Genomic DNA, 25,120 nt, shown 5'->3' on the forward strand with positions numbered 1-25,120 from the left:
CAGGTGCTACACTGTAACCTGACAAATTAAAGGTCATAACATCCTAAATGTTCTACAATAGTGGCAGAATTGCATCACATTAAAAGCAAAACTGCACCGAAGGTATTCCTAGTCACACACTTACTGGCTGTTATTTATTTCTCATTTTTGTTTCTCTAAATAATCCTCATGGATGAGACAGAAAATGTTTTCCCAGTGATCTTCCATCATTATTTTATAAAATGTCTGGAAGAATGGAAGCTATTTTTATTGGTGCTCTCTTAATTTCCTTGGTGTCTTTCATTGTCTACCACATTTTATAAATTTATTTTTGGTTTTGTTTTGTTTTTTAGCATTCTGTCTTTGTTTTTGAAGAGATTCAATCCAGCTGCTGCCTCTCCTCCTTTGTTTTTGTGAATGTGAACTGCGCCTCCAGATACGCTGCTCAGCTCCTTGTTTGTTATCTGGCATTTATGGTCATGTCAAGAGAGTTCAAGCTGTCACCCTTGAACTCAGTTTGATTTGAAAATTGTTTGTCTGCACCACAGAGCGAGTCCGCCATTATCGGCATGATCTCGTTGGGCTTTCTGAGATGAAGGCTGAGAGTTTATCTCTGTTAAGAAGAAGTCATGAAGAAATTTGAACCGCAGCTGAAAAACATTGCATCTAAATGATAACCATTTAAATTCTATCCACATAAGTGCATGTAGAAATCAGAGAGCCACTCAGGGCGGAAGAAAGTTAAGCCCAGACAATTGCTTACATAAACTTTAATGGTGCAATAATCAACAGTGTCTCTGCGCAGCTTTCACATATTTTTTGCAGCATAATTTGAACTCACTCTTGCCTAATGAGGATAGACTTTTGCAGGAAATCTATTACCACACTTTAATAAATGTATGCAAATATATACAATTGCTCCTCATTCATCTTCATTAGTGAAGTATCATTAGGTCATACTGAGTTTATTGGCTATTACACTGGATTTTCAACTTAATTGGCAGCTGTAAACAATTAACTAAATACTGTAGTTAGATTATCGGTCAGATGTGTTTATTTTTAACTTATCTATTGCACAATTGTATTTATCGGCATTATCATCGTTTATTCAAGATTGAGTTAACAAGTGAGGGGAGAATAACATCTAAAGTGCTGCAAGTAGACTCATATTCCATCACATGACTCATATTCGGTCGGAAGGTATGGTTTTGTTCTACTGTTTTTATCATAGTCATTTGCAGCCCTTTTTTGGAGGCTGTTCAAGCTTCCTTAATGGAGTCGAAAGGAAAAGAAGAAGAAGCTCAAGCATCCCTAAATTGGATCACAGCACCCTAAGTTTTTATTTTTTCTTAAAACTACAATATATGTGCTTTAAAATAAGATAGTAAAGTCTTTGAAACTAAATATTTGAACAAAAACAGTGAAGTTTATTTTTCCTGGCCAAGATCTTGGGACTTCTAAACTTCCGACCGTTTGTTAAAACAAGACAAAGACGAGAAACAATGAGTGCACGTTTCGAATTATGTTTGCCAATCCTGAGGATAAATTCTACAGAGTCTGATCAGAATTCAGTGAAGTTCGTCATGAAAAAGACTGCAAGGTAGCTTTTTTTTTGTTTCCCAGAATTACATACCACAGGATACAACTATGCGACAAGTAATTAAGTACTAACCTTCTGCTGTCTTTATTCCTGATATGAATGTGATTGAGAAGGATGAATGCAGCCTATAAAAAGGCCACCTGCATCTTGTTTTAGAATGAAAAGTAGAATTCCAGCTCGATGATGGTTTGCAATGGCCAAGTTAATGGAGTCGATATTATTAACAGAGAGAGATTATTTGAGCGAGACATACTTTAAATGTCAGACAAACTTTGAACTAGTTGAAGGGCAAACCAGACAGACACACGTTAAGTTCCCTGCACAAAGAATGTGAGACAGCAAGAAGAAGCAAAGTACTCATTATCCAATCGAGCCAAATGTGCGAAGGAAACAAAATCATGGCATCCCGCTTCTTGCCTGAGCAACCTTGGAGTTTGTCCTGCGATGAAGAGCAGCGCAGATGAAGTCACCTGCCTCCAGGACTTTGGCAAGGTTTACCCCCTTAAAAAAAACACAAAATGTCAAATTCAATATTGGGTGCAATTATTTATTTATCCATTCATATTTATTTTTGCATCTGCTCATACCAATTATGTGGCTCGTGTGGAATGAATTGTTGATGAATTGCAAAAGCAATTGAAGCAAAATGAAGGGCACACTGATCGATCACTCAAGTTCAAGCACGTTGTTGTCCAAAACTGTGATTTCCAGCTATGCCAGAGCACAGTAGTGTCCCACAAGAGATCTTCAGGTGTACAGTGGGAAATTATCCCATTTGTTTTAATTGGTCCAAAAAATTTAGTCATTTAGTCATGAAAAACAATTTATCTTTGTTCATCGATTGTATTAACACATATGATGTAGCATCAGGCAAAAAATTTAACTGCTTTTCCATTATATGGCGTAAGGTTAAATTACCAAGCCTTGAGCTTTTTGTTCAACTAAACAGGCCCAAGATTTAAAATGAGTAATTATACACTTTCAACTACATTTTAAAGATTATTATTTCTTTTGTGACATATTTGTTTGGTGGCGTACTGTCAGACTGTTCAAATGCAAAACACTGGTCTAAAGACAATAATAATACATACGGCCATCCATTTTTGACGACATTTATCCTGATTGGGGTTACATGTGTTCTGGAGCCGATCCCCGCTAACTATGGGCAGAAGGTGGGGAACGCCCTGAATTGGTTGCCGACAAATCACAAGGTACATATAAACACAAACATAAAATACATTCATTCACACTCACATTCACACCTACAGACAATTTAGATTCTTCAATTGACCTACCAAAAAATGTTTTTTTGGATGTGTGAGGAAAGTGAAGTACCAGGAGAAAAATCCACATAGGCACAAGGAAAACATGCAAACTGCACAAAGGTGGGGCGGGGATTTGAACCCCAGTTGTCAGAACTCTGAGGCCGAGGCTATAGTCTGTTGCGTCACCGAATGTAATATTTCAAGACAAAATAAATACAAACAAAACATTTCAAATAAAAAAATATATTGAAACCAAGCCATCCCAAAATAATTTGAAAATCAGTGTAAAATACAAAAAGTGTTGCTAAACACTGTAGTTAAAAGTTTCCACCAGCAGGGGTAGAGATTGTTAAATAAATAGTTCACGGGTCAAGGCACGCAATAGTGTGCGCACGCATGAAATTGTGCAAAACCACTGATGATATAAAATAAACACTGACAGAAAAGTATGTTTGCAGAGCCATATGTTTATGTAAATGGACTCTGGGAAATTGTATGAGTTGGGGCGCTGTGCCGGGATTGCGGACACATAAATAACAGCAGGTCTGTTGGAGTGTGCGCGCTTACAGTGTGGATGCCCATGCCGTGGAGCATGTAGAGAACATCCTCTGTTGAAACATTGCCAGATGAACCCTGAGCATACGGGCAACCTCCCAGACCGGCCACTGCGGAGTCCACGACGCGGACTCCCATCTGCAAGCATCAAAGTACAGTACAAAAGTACAAATCATGTCAATTTCTTTTCTTCAATGTACGTAGAATGCATTCATTCAGTATAATAACTCGAGCCATTCTATCCCTTTCCCTTCCAAAATGCAACAAGTTACTCATGTGCTGCGTTGTCTTGTTTTGTTCACTAAGCTATAAAACATTTCAGGATGTGCAGATGCTGATGAGGCAATACAATCAAGGCATTTTATAGCGTGCAGCTCCACTTTCTTAAGACTATGGACTTTTCCCCAAGTAAATAATAAAAATGGGAATAGTCTGTCTCAGGGTCAAGCTTTTGTCGTCATAAATAGCGTTCCGGACAATTTTTTGAGTAACGTTTTAATATTTCTGTCATACAAATGTAGGCATGAGACAACAGCTGTTCATATATTGTAAAAACAATGAGCCATAACACCCACTAGATTTTACCTCACATGATGTTATGATTGGCGGCCAATGGAGTTATCAGTCATGAAATTGATCATCTTTTGTTGTGCCTTTTCATCATGTCAAATGAAAAGTTCCAGTGATGGTAGAGAAAAAAGGATAAGGACTATTAAGGTACGATGGGGAAAGTGCCACTGTAAAGACTGCTCAGTATATAGCTTTGTGTCTAAAGGCAGAGTAAGTTGCAATATACACAGCAAAGTCAACTGTGTTTTGAAATCGGTATACGTGCATATCAAAATAAAGATACAGTAATGTCAGGAGTGTGGTCATGCCGCTGCCTTGAGCGGGGCTACACCTGGCAGCGCTCACTAACCTGGATTACTTCGTTTATCATTTATGTCACGTAGTTAAGCCTCGTGTGTCGTGTCTTAGTTTGCCAGTTCCTTTATTGTGTGTGTGAGTGAGTTGCCTTGTTGCCACGTCTCAGCGATCTTACGCCTCATAGTCGTAGCCATATTTTCCATGTTCCATGTTTTTGTCTTGCCTTTATCTGACCCTCATTTTATGTTTTGGGGACATTGCATTTTGCCATGTTTTTTTTTTGTGTGCTTTTGCCTTTTTGGAATGCTACCTGTGTTTTGACCTCTAATTGAATTAAGCCTCCCTCGAAAACCACGTCACTGCCTCGGAGTCTTGCATTTGGGTCTTACCGCTTCCACATGACAGATAAAGCAAGGGGATAGTAATACAGTTAATTAAATGCTTTAATCTTGGTCATACATGTACTGTAATATAAAGATGAAAAGAATATCATCATTTGTAAATGAGCATGGCCTACTCTAAAGAAATCAATTCTCCTGCTATCTAGCTGATCTTGATTTTTCTGTTCTTCGGGTTAAGGTAGTAATCTCTTATCCATAAAGAGGAAAGCACACTGTAGTCTACTAAACTTGGCATCCACTAAAATTAATTTTACGGTAATGATGAAACCACATCGAGGAGGTATGTCAATCAGTCACATTTTATGTATAAATCACTTCATACACAAATGTAACTCAAAGTGCTTTACATGGTTAAAAACAAATGTACACATACTGTACATACGCATGTGCACGCACATGCTCAGGTTAAAAATAATGTCTTAATGTCCTCGGGCATCCAGGTGAGGGAACACCATCTCAAGAAAGCATTTGCACTAGTAGCAGATGTCAGACTATGACCACAGGTCACCAGCACGGAGCCCCCCCCGCATGCTGGAGTAACACGAGACATGTACGGTGACTGAGGACCCAATGAGTCAGGACCAAGGTGTCCCTGCCCATCCCAGATCCAACTGCACAAGGCTGCTGCCGAGGAAACAATGACAATACTTAAAAATAAAAAACGATAATGTCAATGAAAAATAAAATGATTTCAAAAGTTACAGATTGAAAATCCAAGAACAGCACGATGCTAAAATAAACTGAATAATAAAACAATGGTAATTAAATGAAAAGTCAAATCAGTAAGTCAAACAAATACTAGGCAAAAGTTATATTTAAAAAGGTGGGTTTTTGAACCTGATTTTAAAAACAAGAACCTTCTCTGCTGCCCTGAGGTGCTTCGGCAGTCTGTTGCTCGGACGAAGGCCGTAAAATTGGAACGATGCCTCACTGTGAGTCTGTGTTGTGATTTAAGGAATAACTAAAAGGCCAGAGCCAGAGGACCTCAGGGCCTGTGAGGGTTCATAGGGTAAATGCACCTCTGAAAGATAAGAAGGCCCAAGACCAATGCGACACTTAAAACCCAGTGAAAGAAACCTAAAAATGTATCCTGCCTGAAACAGGGCTATACAGAACCCCCTTGTTGGCAAGGTATGAGAAAAATTAAATTCATTGATAATCTGTTCCCTCAATTGAGTAATCTGTTTCCTCAATTCATTTTTACCTTTGCTTAGCAAATGTTTGGGCTCCGGTGTATGAATCTGTCAAGTTAAAGAATCCAATTTGGATGTTATATTCTTTAGTGGTGTGCATTCTGTGAGTCACATTTATAGTTCTCATGTGGCCAGACCATGCCCATGACAGAATGTGAAGGCAATTGGTTGTATGAGTGACCTACATTGGACCACAAGGAGTAAGACAACAAGGACACCTACCAACCATTGAGAGTGAAATTAAATAACCAACGATGAGCTAACACTAGGGATGACACGCTGTGGCGACCCCTAACGGGACAAGTTGAAAGAAAAAGAAGAAGAAGAAGATGTGGTGATGCATCCTTCATCAAGTTTTGTTTTAACTGAAAGGAAATAATATTGCTCAAGTCTGGAGGACCCCCCCACTCCCACCCTTCGCACCCGGTAAGGGTATAGATCGCTGAACTGAAGGCAGATTTTATTGAATTGAATGACTCTCTGTGATGTATAAAATTTACAAGACTTTTTTCCCCTTCAGTTTGGTAGCACTTTAGGTTTCCGATCACCAACAATGTTTTGACTATTTCCAAAGTAGCCAGCTGGATCTCTTCAGGTCAGCGGTAGTCACTTGTGTTCTGCTATGCAGAAGCAAACTTTCTGAATTGGCTCATTGTTAACAAGTATTATGATCCCGACAGTTCGGCTCTGGAACAAATTATTTAGAACGATTTCAAATCAATGGCGGAAAAAAAATGTAATTAACTGGAAAGTGACCGGCGTCACAAGACAGAAAATGGCTTCGCTCAAGCATACACATCAGACGCATTCACAAATGTCATCCTCGCCTCTGCTCAGGTAAAATCCTTGAACACAGATCCTTCTTCTGTTAGATACAGTTCACTAAGTCATGCAGCTCCCTGCCAAGGCTGCCGAGGTGCTTTATAGCTGTTTAGGAGGACGAGCGGCGGCCTCAAAAAAGAACGGGCACAGAAAGTCCCTCAGTATGGCTTAGTCATCCCCTTTGTCTGCGTCTGGCACTGATGCCACATAGTCATAGCCTTGTGCACATTCTCAGTATGGAGCGCAACATTTCATATGGTTCTGATTCTGCTGGTTACTCTTGTTTTCACAGCACTACTCCGTTCTTTCCGCGCTACACGAAGGAGACATTTTTGCCCCGGTTAAGAGGGTGTCCACTTACGCTTTTCCAACAACATGGGAGTTATAATATTACTACACAAATGTGCCCTTGTTGCAAACTATAATCATTACTGTCATGCATTATTTCCCTGATCCCTTTAGGATAAATGTGCCTGATTTAGAAGAGTCCTAAGGCATGCACATTAACACTCATATACTGTAAATAGCCCCAGTGGGCGTACATTGAATGTACTGTACACTGGCACCGTTGATTCGCAATCCAACACAAAAGATGATCAGATCAGAAAATGCTGTCTTCATATAGGTAATAATTGTCGGTTTGGACTGAAGGATTAACATAGCATGGAAGGGCATATTTGTGTATTCTGTACAACATATCGCATCACTATTCCCACGCAATAGATGCGTGTAGTAGTTGGCCTCTTTGATGTAGCGAAGTAAGTCATCTCCCCAAGTGCAGTGCAGTTATAGATCGCTGCAAACCACACACACAGTAAAAAGTATATTGTTAATGTCTCTGGCACTGCTTGTTCATCCATTCCATTACTAAACCCCTTTGGGTGGTGAGTAACTGGAGACTATCGCTGGTGACCTTGGACAACTGGTTAGGATTCCGTCGCTAAGGACCCACAGTGTACTCGCACAAATTCAGAAATAGGGCCAGTTTGGATTTTTTCAATTAACCCAAGAAACATGTTTAGGGAATGTGGAGAAAACTGACAGAAGCATGGGAAAAAGTGAAAAACCTGAGAAAAATGTTCCAATGGAGATTCAAACACAGATATGCTAACTAGTGTACGTTGTGCATCAGGTGAAAGTGTCATTGTTTTTCTTCATTTTGACTTGTTAGCTCCTGTAATTCGTTACCATCATTGTTCTGTTTTTGATTCACAGTATTATCACCAACAACTCCAAATGTCTGGCCTCCATATGACATTTAATGATGTTTTTTTTCATGCGTTTGGAAGGTTAGCAACAAACATCTTAATTATGTGATGAACATGAGGACCCCAAATTCCAGTGTTGACGCTGCAGGAAGCATTAATCCCGTTTGACGTGTTAAATGAATAACTTCTAAGCCCCCATTTTCAATCAAAAAATGATGACGCCCCAGAAGTTTTCAGGATGCTTTCCACATGTCCGGGGTATTATCGTGAGAATATTAAAGATGTTTTCCAGCTTCCGCAGCAGAGCCAGATGTCAGGGGGGATCCCACAGGGGGACAAAATTAACACACTGATACTCTCAGTGGCACTGGGTCATGAAGGACTTTCCCCCCGTGGAGAAGGATCAAGCAAGCAAAATTAAAAGACAAGAACGTACTTCTTTCAGGGGCTGTCTAAACTTGCCGTAATTGCTGTTTGTGTTGGCAAGGCGAGAGGTAGAGGTGGGGTGAGAGGTGATGGTGGGGGGCTCAACTTTGGTGTGTTCAGTGCATGACATTTCCAGACCTTGGTTAAAGCCAGAGCAGGATATTGTACTAGGCAGATTTTTTGTGTTGTATAAACACAGAGTTGTAATCTACCATGCCAATCCTCTCACTTCCAGCTGCAGAACGTGCAGGGATGGGGGTCTTCGGCGTACGGTTTCCGAGAGGAACAAAACAGACCCTTCAGTGGCGCGCCTTGTTCATTTGGACGTTAATCGTGCGAGAACCGGCGGTCAGCAATTCAGACTTGCCAGTGCTCAGTTAGATTCACAGTGCCCAGAAACCAGATGTGAACTCAGCATTCGAAAGCCATATTCACTGAGCTGTGGCTGTAAGAAAACAATACATTCCTGTGTAAAGACACAGTGTATTCTGAAACGGCCACGGTTTTCGGATACGCTTGTTGACATTCTACACTCACACTTGACGGGGCTGAAGACGGAAAAGCTCCCATTTTGGTTTTACACGTGCGTCAGAGAGACAGGAAGAGAGAGAGAGAGAGAGAGAGAGTATTCACAGGATGATATGAAGCAGTGACGCTTTATCCACACCTACATAAACCGGGAGGCTGAAAGAACCTGTCACATAGCTGCGGCTGACACATATATCAAACTTTTCCTGGAATACATAAATAATCTTATGGTGACAAAGCAAAGCCCAGATACTGGCAGAACAAAACAAACTTTTGCAGACTAAATAAATTATATTTCCACCTGGTGATTTATTTTCAAATGAAAAAACGATGAACTGGATCGTACTGAGCTGACCGAGTTTCATGAGTAAGCACACCTCAGTCACACTAAAATCAAATCCTGGAACATGTTTCCGCAAGAAAACTCTTTAAAATCAGATGATGGGTCACAATCCGTCCTTTATTGCTGGTTGACTTGAAGGAAAAAAGGAAATAATCTAAAACGAATTTGAATTCAAATTCTTTTAGGCAGTACATTTAATGTTTTATGTGACCTTTTTGACAATTGACTAATTGACGTGGAGCTATAAAGACACGCTAACCATCCCATTATGCAATTAACATACTCACACATTGACAGACACGTACCTGTAACAAAAAAGGAACAGAAAGATGCTTGCTGAGTGGTTAGGTTTCTGAAAGTAATAAAGCCTTGCTGTGTTTAGAACCAATCACGATCCTGAGGCATTTTAGTTTTATATGATTCATCAGACAACCATCAAGGTTATCTGATCAAAAGGTACACAAATAGGTTTTGCTTTTCATTGGCTGTCCTATGACATGTGCTTCCATTTGATCATCTTCGTGAAAGTTCACTAAGAGGAGCAAAAATACTAAATCTAGATTAAACAGTGCAAACATTTGCACAAAGGCATTTTTCAACAAGAAATCAAAGACTCAAACAGACAAACGAGATCAAGAGATTATTTTGACAGGATTTTCAACATTATCTGAAAACTAGCAAATCGCACTTCTTTTTTAAATGTAATCTAATTTTAACTGCTGTCCTTCCAATCTGTCCATTTTATTGGGGGATTAAATTTTTGGCTATATAAAAAGCTTTAGGGCAGCACAGTGGATCAACTGGTAAAGCGTCGGCTTCACAGCTGAGGTCCCGGGTTTAATCCCGGCCCCGGCTGTGTCGAGTTTGCATGTTCTCTCCGTGCCTGTGTGGTTTTTCTCCGGGCACTCTGGTTTCCTCCCACATCATCAAAAATCTGCAACATTAATTGGACACTAAATTGCCGCTAGGCGTGGTTGTGAGTGCGACTGGTGTCTGTCTCCATGTATCCTGCAATTGGCTGGCAACCAGTTCAGGGTGTACCCTACCTCCTGCACGTTGACAGCTGAGATAGGCTCCAGTACTCCCCGCGATCCTTGTGAGGATAAGCGGCAAAGAAAAATGGATGGATGGATAAAAAGCTTTAATGTAGAAAGCAAAACTGCTCAAAGAAGACATCAGCACTATAAACAGTCAAAGTCATAGTACCTTCTTGTATTCATTTGCTCGGAATATGAAAATACATTTTGAATCATTGTATAAATGTCTCTTATAACAATGTTAATCTGAATCAGATTCATTAGCCAAGAATGTAAAAAGCCACACAAGGAATTAATCTGTGACAGTTGGAGCCACCATACACCATATACTACTGTACAACTGTAACAATAATAAAACAGCCACTATGATGAAATATATATTTAGGACACACACAAAGAAAACGTGGAGAATCATTGAGCAATGAAAGTGTACCACTGGTGTGCGGCTGCAGATGTAATCGCAATTGTCCAAGTGATGCAGTTCCCAAGCAATTTAGAGCAATTTCAAGCAAAATAGTTCAATACTCTGCTACAATGAACGATTGTTCTCAAACACATAACAAGGGGCTATTAGTAATCAACAACAGTGTGTTAATAGGTCAAATATCGAGTGTAAAAATAATGTAGGAGTGTCCCGACAGAGATGTGCAAAAGTAGCAGCATGTTGCAATGGAATTAACTTTTAAAGTTAACTGTTTACGAAGTTGATGGCAAGAGGGAAGATGCTGTTGGAACATCTGCTAAAATAAAGCTTGTGCCTTATCAAGAGGGACACTACATTGATAATGCATTAAAGAATTATAAATTTTGCTTGCCAAGGCTGTGAAATCTCGGTACATAAGTCGTCATTGTGTGTATTGCAAGGAGTACGGCAGAAACTCCCTCCAATCCCACCCCCGTCCTGCCCAGTACTTCAGTGGGAAAAAAAAAGAAAAAGGTACAAAGGCTAAGGAATGTCTTTATCAGGAACACAAGAGGTGACTCAGGGTTGATGGAACTGGGGAAATTCATTTCTGTCCCAGTTGGGGGTGTGGTGCCACACACTAATGAAAAGGTATCTGATAAAATCTTTCATTTCCACCATGTTTATAGGTGAATAAATGGTTGACTAAATAGCCCTCGGTGCTATTATTTTCAATGAGCGCGAGGATGCTGAGATGAATCACTTTAAATATCATCCAAGGAGGACGGCTACCACCCTCTGCGCTTTTTTTTTTTTTCCAACCACACTATCAAAGTTCAAGAGTACAAGTTTTAGTGTGGCTACTTTGATGAACATCTAAAAGAGCCAATCATATTTAATTAGTAGTATCTTATTTTGAAGCTACATGAAGTGGAATGATGATGAGGAAATGGTATGGAAAATTGTGTGTGTTTGCAGTGCTTGCGACGTATTAAAATGAACAGCTTACTTGCCAGTGAAATAAATTGACACCAAAGCTTGTTCCTGCCGCTAAGGCGCCGTTCATCACATGTGCAGCAGAGAACAGATGAAAGGATGGTTTTCCAGCTGCCTTTAAACGCAGCATTGTCAGGAAACCGATAGATGAGTTAGGACCCTCCCCCCCCACACACACACACCCCATCCCTCAGGGCTCTTCTATCCACCATGCTTTGTACAACAGACAGTGAATAGGTAAGCCTTTGTCCTGACCCCCCCCCCACACACACACACATCTGCTGACCCACCACCCCCCTTCACTGAGTATCCCAGAGAATCTATACCGCCGTTTTAGCTTACCTACAGTATGTATTGATTTATGCTAGTTTGAGGCTGTTAAAAATACTACCAAACACTTAAACAGTCCCCTGTTAACTATATTTGGTTATGCTGCATGTGCCTTGAAGAGTGCATGACGCTTTTATTCTTCTGTGGAAATCATTCTATGTTTGTTGCAGTTTTGGGATTCACTGTCAGCGATCCTCAGCAGGGCCATTTAAATTGACCCCTCCGTGGATATTGCGCAATCCGCGTCACTGACCAATCAGAGGCCAGAGATCTGCATAAACCATGCCCCTTTTTGCTCCCGCCATTTTCTCAGACAACATTGCATGGTCCAGTATAGGTTTTGTTAGCGTTTTATCACGTATTTGGGTTCTTTAACAATAGATATGGTTAAGAGGTGTAGTCATGGACTTTGTAATAGTGACGACAGGTATCCTGAAAGGCTAGTTGGTGGAGTTCGATTCGTACCCTTTCCAAAACCGAAGACCCAGTACGAAAAATGCCTTCGATGGATCAAACTTTGTGGAAGACCGCATCATCAACTAAATCCATCTAATATCAACCGGAACACATATGTTTGCAGGAAGGTACGCCTTTTATTTAATTTTCAATACATGTCTCGTATAAATGAATTCGAAGTTCTTCGCTCGCATAACATTGCTACGTGTGAACGATTGACACACTTATTCTTTGTTGAGAGATATTTAGTGATGATCCGACTGGACAAACCTGTCACTTTGTTGCCGGCTCACGGCTGAAGCTTAACCAGACTGTGTTTGCACAAAGATATGCCCTATATTTGATTTTCAATACACGTCTCGTATAAATGAATGAGACGTTCTTCGCTAGCATAACATTGCTACGTGTGAATGATTGAATGAAATCAGAAGCATGGCGTCTCTCTCAGTTCAGAATGTATTGTATTTAGAATCTATAATATATCGTTGATTTGAATGAAATCAGAAGCATGGCGTCTGTCTCAGTTAAGAATGTATTGTATTGTATTTGCCATTTTTACTAATTGTTTGTCTTACGTCAGCGCACGTGGCGTGACGTCACTTCAGGAGGCGTGGTTAAGTGCCCTGTACGGAAGGGTCAATTGCACTTCTTAACTCCCCGTTGGCTTTTGACGGTTCCTGATTTGGGTTTTCATGTGCCATTGTAACCCAGACATTGATCTTGTACCTCCTGCATGTGACCCTATCCAAACAGAGGATGCATTTAGATCATAAAGAGCCATGCATGAATCAAGAGGTAGTTTGGCCTTCAAAGTTACTGTATTGCTTCAAATAGTGGTCTCCACTCCAAATTGACGCAGCGGCTAATTTAGTCACCCGGTGCGTCGCCCACTTGAACAAATAAACGCCTCACCTCAAATCGACGCCTCCTTTTATGCCCCCAAGAAAAAGATTACAGGTGGTAGCACTAGGTAGCTGTAATTACCTTTACATAAATGTTTCCATGAGGCGGTTGAGTTTGGTTTGGTATGTTACACCCTGATTTGGTGGACACCGCAGATAGCAGCGAGAACTCCGTGTATAGTGATGGAAAAAAAGAAACAGAAAGGCAAACGTATTCTTGGCACTGTTACTGATCTTATTTTCTATTCTGTAGAGTACCAAAACAGCACGGGAAGCTGGAGATGTTGATTTAAATAAATAAATAAATAACAAGGCCAACACATGGTAGAGTGTCATAAAAATACACAATATCAGCTAATATTCGTGGAACATGAAGATCCACGTTGTCCTAACGTTATTAGTCACAACAGGGATTTATTTGTGTAAAAGTCTGAGCAAAAATCAGGCCCCTTCATAAGAAAACCAAAACCCGTTTTTCAACAAAACAGGCTCTTTAGCTTGAACAAATACAATTCTTAGAGTGATGATCATGTTCATATTTCATTTCCATCAGCACAAAGTGAATGTCGTAATTGGGATGATTTTTCAACATTGTAGTCACTGCTGCATTGTTTTTTTTTTCATCCTCACTTTTTAAGTTTTTGCTGAACAAGGCGCAGGCAGTATTTTAGAACCAATGTATGACACGACTATATGTGACTTTTGCGAGTTCTCACCTGAAGTGCGGTGAGTATGTTTGGCAACGCTTGGCCATATGTGTCATGGCAGTGAACTGCAAGCGCGCTGGCCGGAACCTCCTTCATTACGCTCTGCAGCATCTTACACATGGAGCCCGGAGTGCCCACACCGATGGTGTCCCCAAGGGAGACCTCATAGCATCCCATCTCATATAATCTCTTGGCCACCTGAGGAAAAGGGAAATGTGATGAATGGGAGCAAGTCAGCGGTGGAGAAAGTTGATCCGCAAATTCAATATACTTTGGAAGATACCTCACTAACCTCGGCAACTTTGGATGGATCGACATGTCCTTCGTAAGGGCATCCAAGGGCACAGGAAACATATCTGCAAAAGTAGCACTTCAATGAATCGACACAATACATTGTCATGGTCATAATGCAGACACTTTTGTGAGGAGCTGGTTTAGTTCGTTATGCATTTTGGCAACCAGACAGTTCCATTTGCTCATGTATACATTTAATCATTCAATTTTCTGCAAACATCAAGGCAGCCCGTTTCAACACAGTTTTTGATGGTTATTGTTGTTTTTCCATTATTGTTTATTAGTGATTTTTATTTCCACAATATTCATTCTGTGGACCCACCATCTAGTTAGAGCAAAAAATTTGCCATTTTTAGTGAGTCACCCATGAGTACCCGGCCTGAAGCAGGATTACCGTATGGGTTTAGTACCATAAAGAGTCCAGAACTGCACACCATTCCAAATTATTAAGCAAATGATGTCTTTTTTCAGACTTTCCTAAATAGTCAGCACACAAAACACTCACCATAATATTCAAGTTATCAACCAGGGCATAATTGTAATGTTTGTAATGTGATAGCAATATACCTTTTTAAATAAAAGACTTCAAAACCACTGTTTCAAATTATTAAATGCAACAGTGGTTCAATACTTTTGAAAAGTTTTGAAAAAATGACAATAGTCAATGGATTTGAAGCATTGGCTGGGCACATTTTGCTAGATAATACAAAAACCTCATCACATTTAAAGAGAAGACCCCTCATTTTAGAGCAGCTGAAAAACTCTGAGCCTCATTGAGCTTGGATGTTTTTTTGACAGTTTCTACTTGAATTTTATTGCAGGATATCAGAACAGCCTCCAGACAGAAGGAGTCATCGACATCTTATGGATGGCCACCATGCCCCAGCAAGACTGGCATATTAGCAAGGAGCCCTGGAGGTGAGGAAAAGACCACTTGAAAAGAGAGAGAGTTTCTGACTGAACCTCTTTCCTCCATCACAAAAAAAAGAAGAACCATGCTGTCTGAAATAAAATGATCTTCATGCATGACAATGCACCATTTCTTGCCGTAAGGAATAGATCTGCATCATTAGCTGCAACATGCGTAAAAGGAGAGAAACTCGTGGTGTGGCCCCTGTCCTCAAAAACAGTTAGATGAGGGTGGAAGGCAGTAGGCAATCATATGCAGGTCATTTATAATGGTGAGAAGCAGTTCGCATCCAAACAGCAGCTTTTGGAGGCTATTACGACACCCTGCAAAGAAATTTAAGCACAAACTCAAAACAATATATTGACAAAATAAGTTAAAGGGATATCTGAGTCATAAAACTGCTATTAAATAATCATTCTTATGTTAAAAATGTAACTTGACGTGTTGACGTAATGTGTTTGATTATAACAAATTGTGATTCCAATAAATGACCTCCTAATGTTGCAAATTGTCATTTTAGGTTTCTGAAAACCTACAAAATATCATGAAACTCTTTGATGCATCGTAATTTGAAACACTTTAAGTTTTAGAAAAAACTGATTAATTAAGAGCTTTGTTTGATATGTCCCAATTTTGCTCAAACTGTTGTGACTTTAAAATTATGTTGACTGCCTTTTCCGTTGTCTAAATGAGAAAAAATACAGTATGTATGCATAGTAATTTGAAATGCAGTGTAAGGTTCAACAACACAGTGAACTAAAGTTAACTTGTGTGTGCCAAAAAGAGTGTCCAATGAACTGTAGAGCAAGTTAGAGGCGAGCAGGTACTACGCAGTGAAAATGGGTATTAGTTCCATCTGATAAATAATAACAGTACAAACCCCCGGACCGGAATTGTTCGTTCTTTGGCCGCCTTGACGACCTCATCAAACCTCTTCATGCTTTCATCGATAGAGCAATTTATGTTTTTTATGCTGAAGGTCTCAGATGCTGAGCCAAACACCGCCACTTCATTAGCTCCTGCCGCAACCTTGAGCAAGAAAGGTAAATATTGTCATAAAAGGCTTTTGAACACTGTGTTACACTTCAATGATAACAAGCATGTGGAACAATAAACATGAAGTTAACGGCTACAGTTGACCACAACTTTTTATGCATTCATGTGACTTACAGCGTCTCGAAAGCCTTGCATGTTGGGTGTCAGTACCGGGTACTGAACACGAGGTGCTCTCTGGATTCCTGTGAGAACCTCAGTGTGGTCAGCCATCTGAACAAAAAGAGGAAAACATATGAGGTATAAATGTAAATAAACGTTTCATGGCAACAGAGCTTTTTCCTGAAAATTCACAGTCATGCTTTTCATATTCCTGCACAGAGCATTAACCCAAAGTTGCTTGATGTCATATTTCCTTAAAATGAACAAAACATGTTTGAGTGTCCTTAAATATAAGAATTGCAATTTACGACAGGAAGTGTAGCCCTTCTGAAAGTAAAAATATTTCTCAGGAAAAACATCTGCAGCTGCAGCCGGGACGGGATGCAGGTAGGCCACAGTCGTCGTTCACACAAGAAAGAGTTTTACACATCACTTGGCAGTGTTTAGCTGTGCATCAAGTGGCGTTATTACCTGTGGTACCCACTTTGAGGAGACGAAGCTGGTGGCCTCGATCACACGCAGGCCTGATCCTGAGAGCATGTCTATCAGCTGGATTTTCACGGCTGTTGCAACAATTTCCTGGGGGACAGTAAAATCCCAAGCTTCTCTTTCTGGATTTGATTCCGTTCACGTTGGGAGGTACAACATAACAGACAATGTGTAAAAGAACACTGCAAACACCAGACTTCTATCATCTCTTTCAAGTAGACGCTGCGGTAAAATCTGTAAAAGTGCTGGCATGCGAGACGGAATGATTCAACGGTGACATCCGAAGCAGAATAAACGAAGCCAGAAGCCATGTCATTTCTCCTCTTGAATTTCAAAGAAAATGTCAAACATGTGCAATGTTAATTATGGCGCACAACCCATATGCTGTACATGTTTTATGTAGGAGAAACAGGAACTTGCAGGAAAAATAGTTGTTTTTGACGGTATGATTAAGCATGGGGCAAAGATAATAAACATGAATTATGCACATGGAGCGGACATAGCGGTTGATAGATACCCTTTCGTTTTGGAGTCCGTCTCTGGGCCCAACTTCAACTATTTTCACACACTTTGGATACTCTGAAGCACTCTGGAGAGGAATAAAGAAAATACATGTACTGTACAAAACGAGCTTACATCTTCGTGTTGAACACGTCCTCCGAGCCAGAAGACGCCCATTAGCTGTAACCATAATCATGTCAAGCATTAGCATGAGAACCAAAGAGATGTGTCATGGAGCAAAACATTCATAAAGATAGGTTAGATACATCTGGCCACAAGAACCACAGGGGAAAGTCTGAGGATCATGGTATTTCTCTGTCTGGAACCCAAAACTGCAATCATCTTCGCCGTGAAGACATAAATGAACAGTTAAACAAACCCTCTGATGTACACTTTGTGTCAGCCTCTCGCAAGTACATTTTTTTTAAACTGCCCACACTTATTTCCTGTAAGGCTCCCATGGCAAGAACCTTCACAGAGAACTCCTACTTTTGCATATCAGTAGGATTATGAATTTAGGATTGCATCTGCAGCTAAATACATCTTAACAGTTGCTGTCAAAATACAACAAGAAAAAACGAAGGCCATGTTAGTGTCGTGGTTGAAAACATTGTATATAAATAAAATTACTTAGCTTGATGGGTTTCTGAAATAAATGTAATACAAATAAAATAAATGAATGAATATGCAGTATGGCATCATATTTGCGAACTTGCGCAAGGACTGGGAGGACATTCAAACTCCTCATAGGAAGGCCGTAGCCTGGATCCAAACCAACAACCTCACCACTGTGAAGTGGAGGGGTTAACCAGTTGAACACTGTACTGCCTTGAAAATGTCCACTAATGCTATACTTTCTTTCTATAAAGAAAATGAATGTGTTTATAACATGAATGTATGCAAAAAGAAAATGAATGACCACTCACTAGTATACAAATATTTTAAAAACAAAGACTTTTAAAGCACAGAAGGCCTATTTCATAGTTGGTGCGCCACAAGAAAGTGTCAATTAGGAGGAGGTCATGTGGCTAAAACAACGTGAGGCAGCTGAGACACACAAAAAAGAACACCCACCTCTGCCTCCTCCACCAACCAGCGTCTCAGCCATGGGTAGTCCTGGATGAGTTGCTCGTAGCTCAGGCAGTGCTTAACCGTTGTGGGTAGATTTCCCATTCGGAGGCCTGCTGCTTTCACTTTCTCACTTCCACAGCTGAAGCCCCCCTACCACTAGTCGTATGGAAGCTAATAAAGTTAATGGAAGCATCGAGATCGATATTTGCGGATGTTGTAAGGCCCTACGTACTGAGATGGAATTAGAGGACTGCTGCAGACTGGGGAGGGTGACTCAGCAGTTGCCATGGCAGCCATCTCCCGGGTGGACAGGGATGGAAAATAAAGAGGTGTTGAGGAGGTGGGAACAAAAACAGGAAATAGACCAATAGGAGATGCTGCACTCTGGACTTAAAAAGTTTGATTAGTATGTGATTTCCGGACATGCATCCTATCCTGTTTAATCGATCAACTATTCTTCAAGAAATCTGAATTTGCGTAAAATGGAGTGGAGTACTTGGCTGCAATCAGATCGGTCTCAACTAATTTGTGGCCGGAAAATAAACAACATGACCTCAACTAACGCCTAGATCTATCCAAAGCTCTACGGCGGTCCAGGTCCTAATGGCACGATGAATCTGCTCAAAGCAGGGAAACAGTTCGGAAAACCCAGAGATTCTCTCATGCCTCAATTTCAACCAGAATCACTTACTGATGGCTAAGGAATAAAGTCAGTTTACGATTGCTAGCCATTTTAGCACACAGGGGAGGTTATCGCGAAGATCTCTCCAATCAATACTGCAGTGTAACTGTTAGCTGGGTTGTCAACAACAATAAGTAAGCTGACGGTACTGCATTTACTGTATTTTGAACAGTTGGTTGAGTTTTGCTTCAAACATGATTGACTTTTCATAGCTTTTTTTCCAATTCATTTGAGAATATAATTTAATAACCACCAATGTGCTGTGTATATAAGCCACAAGAAATCATCTCACAATGCTTTTTTACCCGTCTGTATTGAATGTGTTCATGGTAATGGAAGTGTTTAATTCACTGTGTTTTACCAAGAGGACAGCCAACTTTCATTGGAGATAAAATAACAAGATTAGGCTAACATTTGCCCCACTGTTTCTGGTGAAAATGTTGGGCTTCACAGAAACAAGCTGCTTTGATTGATCCCTTGTGACCGAAACAGTTAAGCAGCTTCCATCGCCAGACGTGCCACCACTGCCAATGTCAACTGCATGGTGTAATAAAATCCCAGTTAAGCCAGGTCAACTTTTACCAAAGAAAGAGCCATTCTTCTGAAGCCAGATGTTAACAATAGAGTGGCGTAATGAAGTCCTGGCGTTCAACCATCTTACAGCCTTCAATGAGAGACCGCGAGCTCTCTCACAGGGGACTGAGGCCACTTGCCATCAGACAGCTGCAGCAGACCTCAAGGATGGTGTCTATCAGTTGCAACCCACCATCCCAATAACAAATAAATACACTTTTATCCCATTTTTCATCTAATCACAATATCAAAATCTTCTTTACATTTAGTACCATCCATCCATTTTCCACTGCTTAGCTGAGGTCGGGTCACAGGGGCAGTTGCTTTAGAAGGAACGTTTAGACTTCCCTTTCCCCAGCTGCTTCCTCCAAATGCTTCCAGGGGAATCCCGAGGCATTCTTATGCCAGCCAAGAGAAGTAGTCCCCCCAGCGTGTCCTAGGTCATCCCTGGGACATTTACCAGGGAGGTGTCCAGGACGCATGTGAATCAGATGCCCCAGCCACCTCATATGGCACCTCTCAATGCAGAGGAGGAGCCGCGCGACACTGACCTCCTCCCGGATGACTGAGCGTCTCACCCTGTCTTTAAGGGAGAGCCTGGAGACCCTGCGGATGAAACTAATTTCGTCCGCTTGTATTCGTTCTCTCAGTTACGACCCATAGCTCGTGCCCATAAGGTGAGGGTAGGAACATAGGTCGAGTGGGAAATTGAGAGCTTTGCCTTTCGGCTTAGGGTTACCCTAACCCTCCTCTTTACCTCAAGTCCGTGTCACTGCAGACGCTGCACCGATCCACATGTCGGTCTTGAGTTCCGTTCTACTCTCACTCGTGAACATGACCCCAATATACTTGAACTCCTTCACTTGGGACAGGATCTCATCCCTGACCTGGAGAGGGCACACCACCTGTATCTGACTGAGGATGATGGTCTCAGATTTGGAGGTGCTAATTCTCATTCCAGCCACTTCACACTCGACTGTGAACTGCTCCACTGAGAGTTGGAGATCACGCCTTGATGAAGGCAACAGAACCACATCATCTGCTAAAAGAGGCAATGCAATACTGAGGCCACCAAATCGGAACTCCCTCTCTGCCTTGGCTCCACCGAGAAATTCTGTCCATAATAGTTAGGAATAGAATTGGTGACAAAGGTCAGCCTTGGCGGAGTTAGATTCAGATAATTTTGGAACATATCACAACGTGTCTGACATCATCATTTAGGTCAATGTACACCGTGTACATTTGTATTGTATTGTATAACACTGCTTTCTTATTGTTCTGTTGATTTATTTTAATCAATTTTGCCCTTCACAGTTCAAGTTAGCTTATTGAGTTTCACGATACATACTTCTTTTATTTTCATCCAGTTGGTGAGACTCCTATGATGTATTGTTTGATTAGTGTTATTTATCCATCCATCCATTTTCTTTGCCGCTTATCCTTGCGAGGGTCGCGGGGAGTGCTGGAGCCTATCCCAGCTGTCAATGGGCAGGAGTCGGGGTACACCCTGAACTGGTCGCCAGCCAATCACAGGGCACATAGAGACAAAAAGCCGCACTCACAATCACACATAGGCTATTTAGAGTGTCTAATTAATGTTGCATGTTTTTGGGATGTGTGAGGTAACCGGAGTACACGGAGGAAACCCATGCAGGCAAGGGGAGAACATGCAAACTCCACACATGCAGGTCTAGGATTGAACCCAGGACCTAAGAACAGTGAGGCCAACGGTTTACCAGCTGATCCACCGTGCCGCCTTAGAGTTATTCATTTATATCTAAACCAATCATGTATGCACAACGCTGTTATGTCAAACTAAAACACAATATAAGACACATTAAGTTGATTAATTGTTCATCAGTAGGTGTCTATTCATCACAAAATGTTGGTCTTTTGTCTACGTACTTTAAAATATGGCCTTTCAACCACTGATAACCGCATCTGTCACTGAAGCCTGACTGCCCTTTTAACATTCCTTTTTTAAGGAAAAGCTTGAGTTTATCTTGACAAATACCAGCTGCAGAGAGTCACTTGAAACGAGTGGCCTTCTGGGGCTTTCAGGAATGAATGCAATGCACGTGTGTCCAAAACGTAAGTTGGGTTTTTAAGACAGGATAGGTTGTGACATCCAGTTAAAACAAGAGGTTTTAATTGCATCAATTTTTCTGTTTTGCAATGATGTTGAAAAAGGCTACAGTTTCGAGAATACTTTTTTTATGATTTAGCCTCTATACGCCACCGCAGTGAATTTGAAATAAAACAAACGAGATGTGATTGAAGCGTAGACTCCGCTTTCAGAGGTTGCGCAACGTTAGATATGAGAAGAAAAGTCAATTTATGCAGGGTAACTAAAACTTCAAGAGGCTCAATAGCATTTGTAGATATACGTAACTGTAAATATGACCACAGCTTTTAATACATGGATGAAAATAAGTAAATGGCTGCCTGACATCAGGTGCTCACAATCAACCAAATCGAATGGGATATTTTTCCTTTGAGATGCTTTGCCAAGCCCTCATTGCAGCTACTTTGCTTGCTGATTGTTGTTGCATCTTGCTGCCTTCACTTCATCAAAATGCATGCTGTTAACTTGAAATCAGACCACAACAAAGTGATAAACAAACAGAAGAGGGGCATTTGGGGCCAAATTAAATTTAAATCTAATCTACCAGGAAGAAAAGGTCCTGCATTTTGGTCTGTGGTAATTAATAAATAAATAATGTTTCACCAACATTTATACAATTAGTACAAAAGGGGAAATATAATTGACTGTGTTATTTATGAAATAGCATCTTGATTAACTATAATACAGTAGACCCAGTAAATAGTGCATAAAAATATGCACTTATGCGTAATATTGCACATTGAAGTCATTTGAACTACGAGAACAAAGAGAGGCATTAATATGGATAATATTACAAAGATTTATAATATGCATTTTGATATACATTACATTGATGGTCGATGTGCAATATGTATAACATGGTGTGCGGAAGAATTTTTGTCACATGTAGTGGATGATTGTCGAAAAGAATATTCAACGGTACACAATATCATCTTGTTTCCGGCATCGGACCTGCATAAATGTCAATGAGTCTGTCAGAGAAATTAGCCTAACTATATTGTGAAAATGACAAAAAAAGTTGATTTAAATGTAGAAAGTTTTATTGAATCTCCAAGTCAACATCTTGAGCGCGAGGACGGTATTTGATGATGTCCAGTGACTCCAGACTTCAGCAGAAATGTTTCATTCATTTATAAAATCAATAGGTATGTTTGCAATGTTGTCCAAATACTACTGTGCCACGGAAAATCGAAGTAGAATACACAAAATGTGTAATTTTTAAATGGTGAATGGAGTATTTTGATGAAGCATCTTAGGTTACAGCTGAGAGTCTACACTTCAATCCCATTTGATTTAATTTAAAATCTATTGTTATCATCATTGTTGACAAACGTTCCCATCTTGGCTGTGCTAGTTTGTGTTTTTGAAGTGAAAAAGCAACCTAAAATGAAGCCAGATGTTCAAAACAGTGGTTTACAGTGAACAGGTTTCAGCATGACATGATGATAGCTTAAATTAGAGGCACGCAATCTACAGCCGGTAGGCCACATATGGCAAGACCCTCTAATACTGGCCTCCATGCCATTCTAAAAACAAATAAAACTTCAAAGGAAGCGGGGGGAAAATACTTATTGTTACACTTCGGGCTTTTGAAGGCACTGTAAGCAAGGTAGGAGTCTCACAAAAGACATTTAATTTGAAAAACAAAGTAGGAAAATAAAAATGATAGAAAAATCTGAATACTAAATTAACAAGGTCCAAAATCTAAACACAAAAAAAGACTAGGATGAACTTAAAACTGGAAACAAGCCATTACTACTGGAACAATGGGCAACTATGGCACAGACTGACAATGACGTGACAAGAACTGAAAGAAACCACAGAACTAAATACATGGTGTCCCATTTAATCACGCTTTTGTTGCGGCACGTAACACGTCACATCCGCGCACGTAGGTGATGTGACTCGCAAAAATGGCAGAACCCCTGAAAATTCGTAATTCTCGATAAAAATCTTTGCAAAACACTATTAAATGGGAGAGGATTTAACATCACATTGTCAAAATAGAGTACATATTACATGGCCTATTGGATACATTGTTAATGCAAACCAGTGGATTTCCCTTTAATTAAACTTAAATGGCCCCTCACTAGAAAAAGTTTCCCCATCACGGGTTAAAACCTTGCAGAAATTGGGTGGACAAACAAAAATGTATTTCTATGAAGTGTTTAATTTAAGTCTCAACCTACATATCATCTACATGATATTAACATTATCACAATGAAAAATATAAAAACTATAACTATTTATGGTGAATAATTTAATTTGAAGCATGCCTTCAAGAGGCTGTGCATAGGTAGCAAACATTTCTTGGAAATAGCTTCTGAAAAGTGTCCCCAACCCATTGAATTTATTCAATAACTGCAGAGGCTTTTCATACTAAAATGAAAAGCCTTGTTTGTAACCGTTCTTTCCGGAAAGCTGCCGATGTGAGCCAACTTTCCACAACTAACCTTGGAGACAGCATGTGTGTTACACATTATCTTCAAAATGAGAAGCACCATGTTGCTTTTACTACTGAAAAGCCACTGACCTCTGAGTGAGGTTTATGGTGCGCCCACATTATATGCAATTTAATGTAAATTTACATCACGTGTGCAATTTTTCTTTGTTATGCTTGCATCTTGATATGCAGACAATTTCATACTTTTTCATTGGGGACTAAGGATTTAGGACGCCAGCTGGATCATTACGGACTTTTTAACGTGAATCAATATTCCTGGTGGGGGTGGGAATTGAATTCCAGGGCAGGATTCGCAAAAGTGGTAAGGTTACGTGGTACTGTGTACTAGCTGTAGAACAGATCAAGTAGCCTGCTTCACTAGCTGCTTCATGACATCTTGTTCTCTCCTGTGTATTCATAATTGCTTTTTAAACAAGCAAACATATGTTATTCAAACACGAATTTATTCGATGGAATTCTAATTTGGATACTGGATTACTCGAGTATTCAATGGCCGCATCTCATTTGTGACTGGACTTTTCAATGTCCCTTCCTAATAAAATGCGAAAAAGTAAGCAGTTGTAATATTTTGTCTTATATTGTGGTACATCATTGTCACGACATAAATTGATCCACATCAAACATTAAGAAAGAAGAGTAAAAAAGAAGAATAGAAAGATGTACTTGTATTTGTCCTTCAATCAACTGCAAATAGATGAAATCGCAGAGGAGGTTTCAGCCTGGTCGAATGAAATTACTTCCACTCTTTTTGGCTCTTGCTGTGGTGTAACAATTAGTAGAAACCATTATTGAAACCATTGTTCTGCCAAGTGCAATTTCCAGATTACAGGAAATTGTG

The 25,120-nt window shown here is 40.2% G+C and overlaps 1 protein-coding gene across 1 annotated transcript; it reads right to left on the minus strand.

Annotated features, from left to right (window-relative positions):
• Window positions 1–1,975: 1,975 nt before the first annotated feature.
• On the minus strand, window positions 1,976–18,540 carry hmgcll1 (3-hydroxymethyl-3-methylglutaryl-CoA lyase like 1). Its single transcript, XM_061837760.1, has 9 exons — window positions 18,442–18,540; window positions 17,384–17,455; window positions 16,849–16,956; window positions 16,393–16,488; window positions 16,103–16,251; window positions 14,311–14,374; window positions 14,028–14,216; window positions 3,412–3,537; window positions 1,976–2,080 (listed from the first exon to the last, which is right to left on the minus strand). Exons 1-9 carry the CDS (start codon window positions 18,538–18,540, stop codon window positions 1,976–1,978), a joined length of 1,008 nt encoding a protein of 335 aa, XP_061693744.1.
• Between the last annotated feature and the right edge of the window lie 6,580 nt (window positions 18,541–25,120).

This window comes from Syngnathoides biaculeatus, chromosome 12, assembly GCF_019802595.1.
Source record: "Syngnathoides biaculeatus isolate LvHL_M chromosome 12, ASM1980259v1, whole genome shotgun sequence".
NCBI classification, from domain to species: domain Eukaryota; kingdom Metazoa; phylum Chordata; class Actinopteri; order Syngnathiformes; family Syngnathidae; genus Syngnathoides; species Syngnathoides biaculeatus.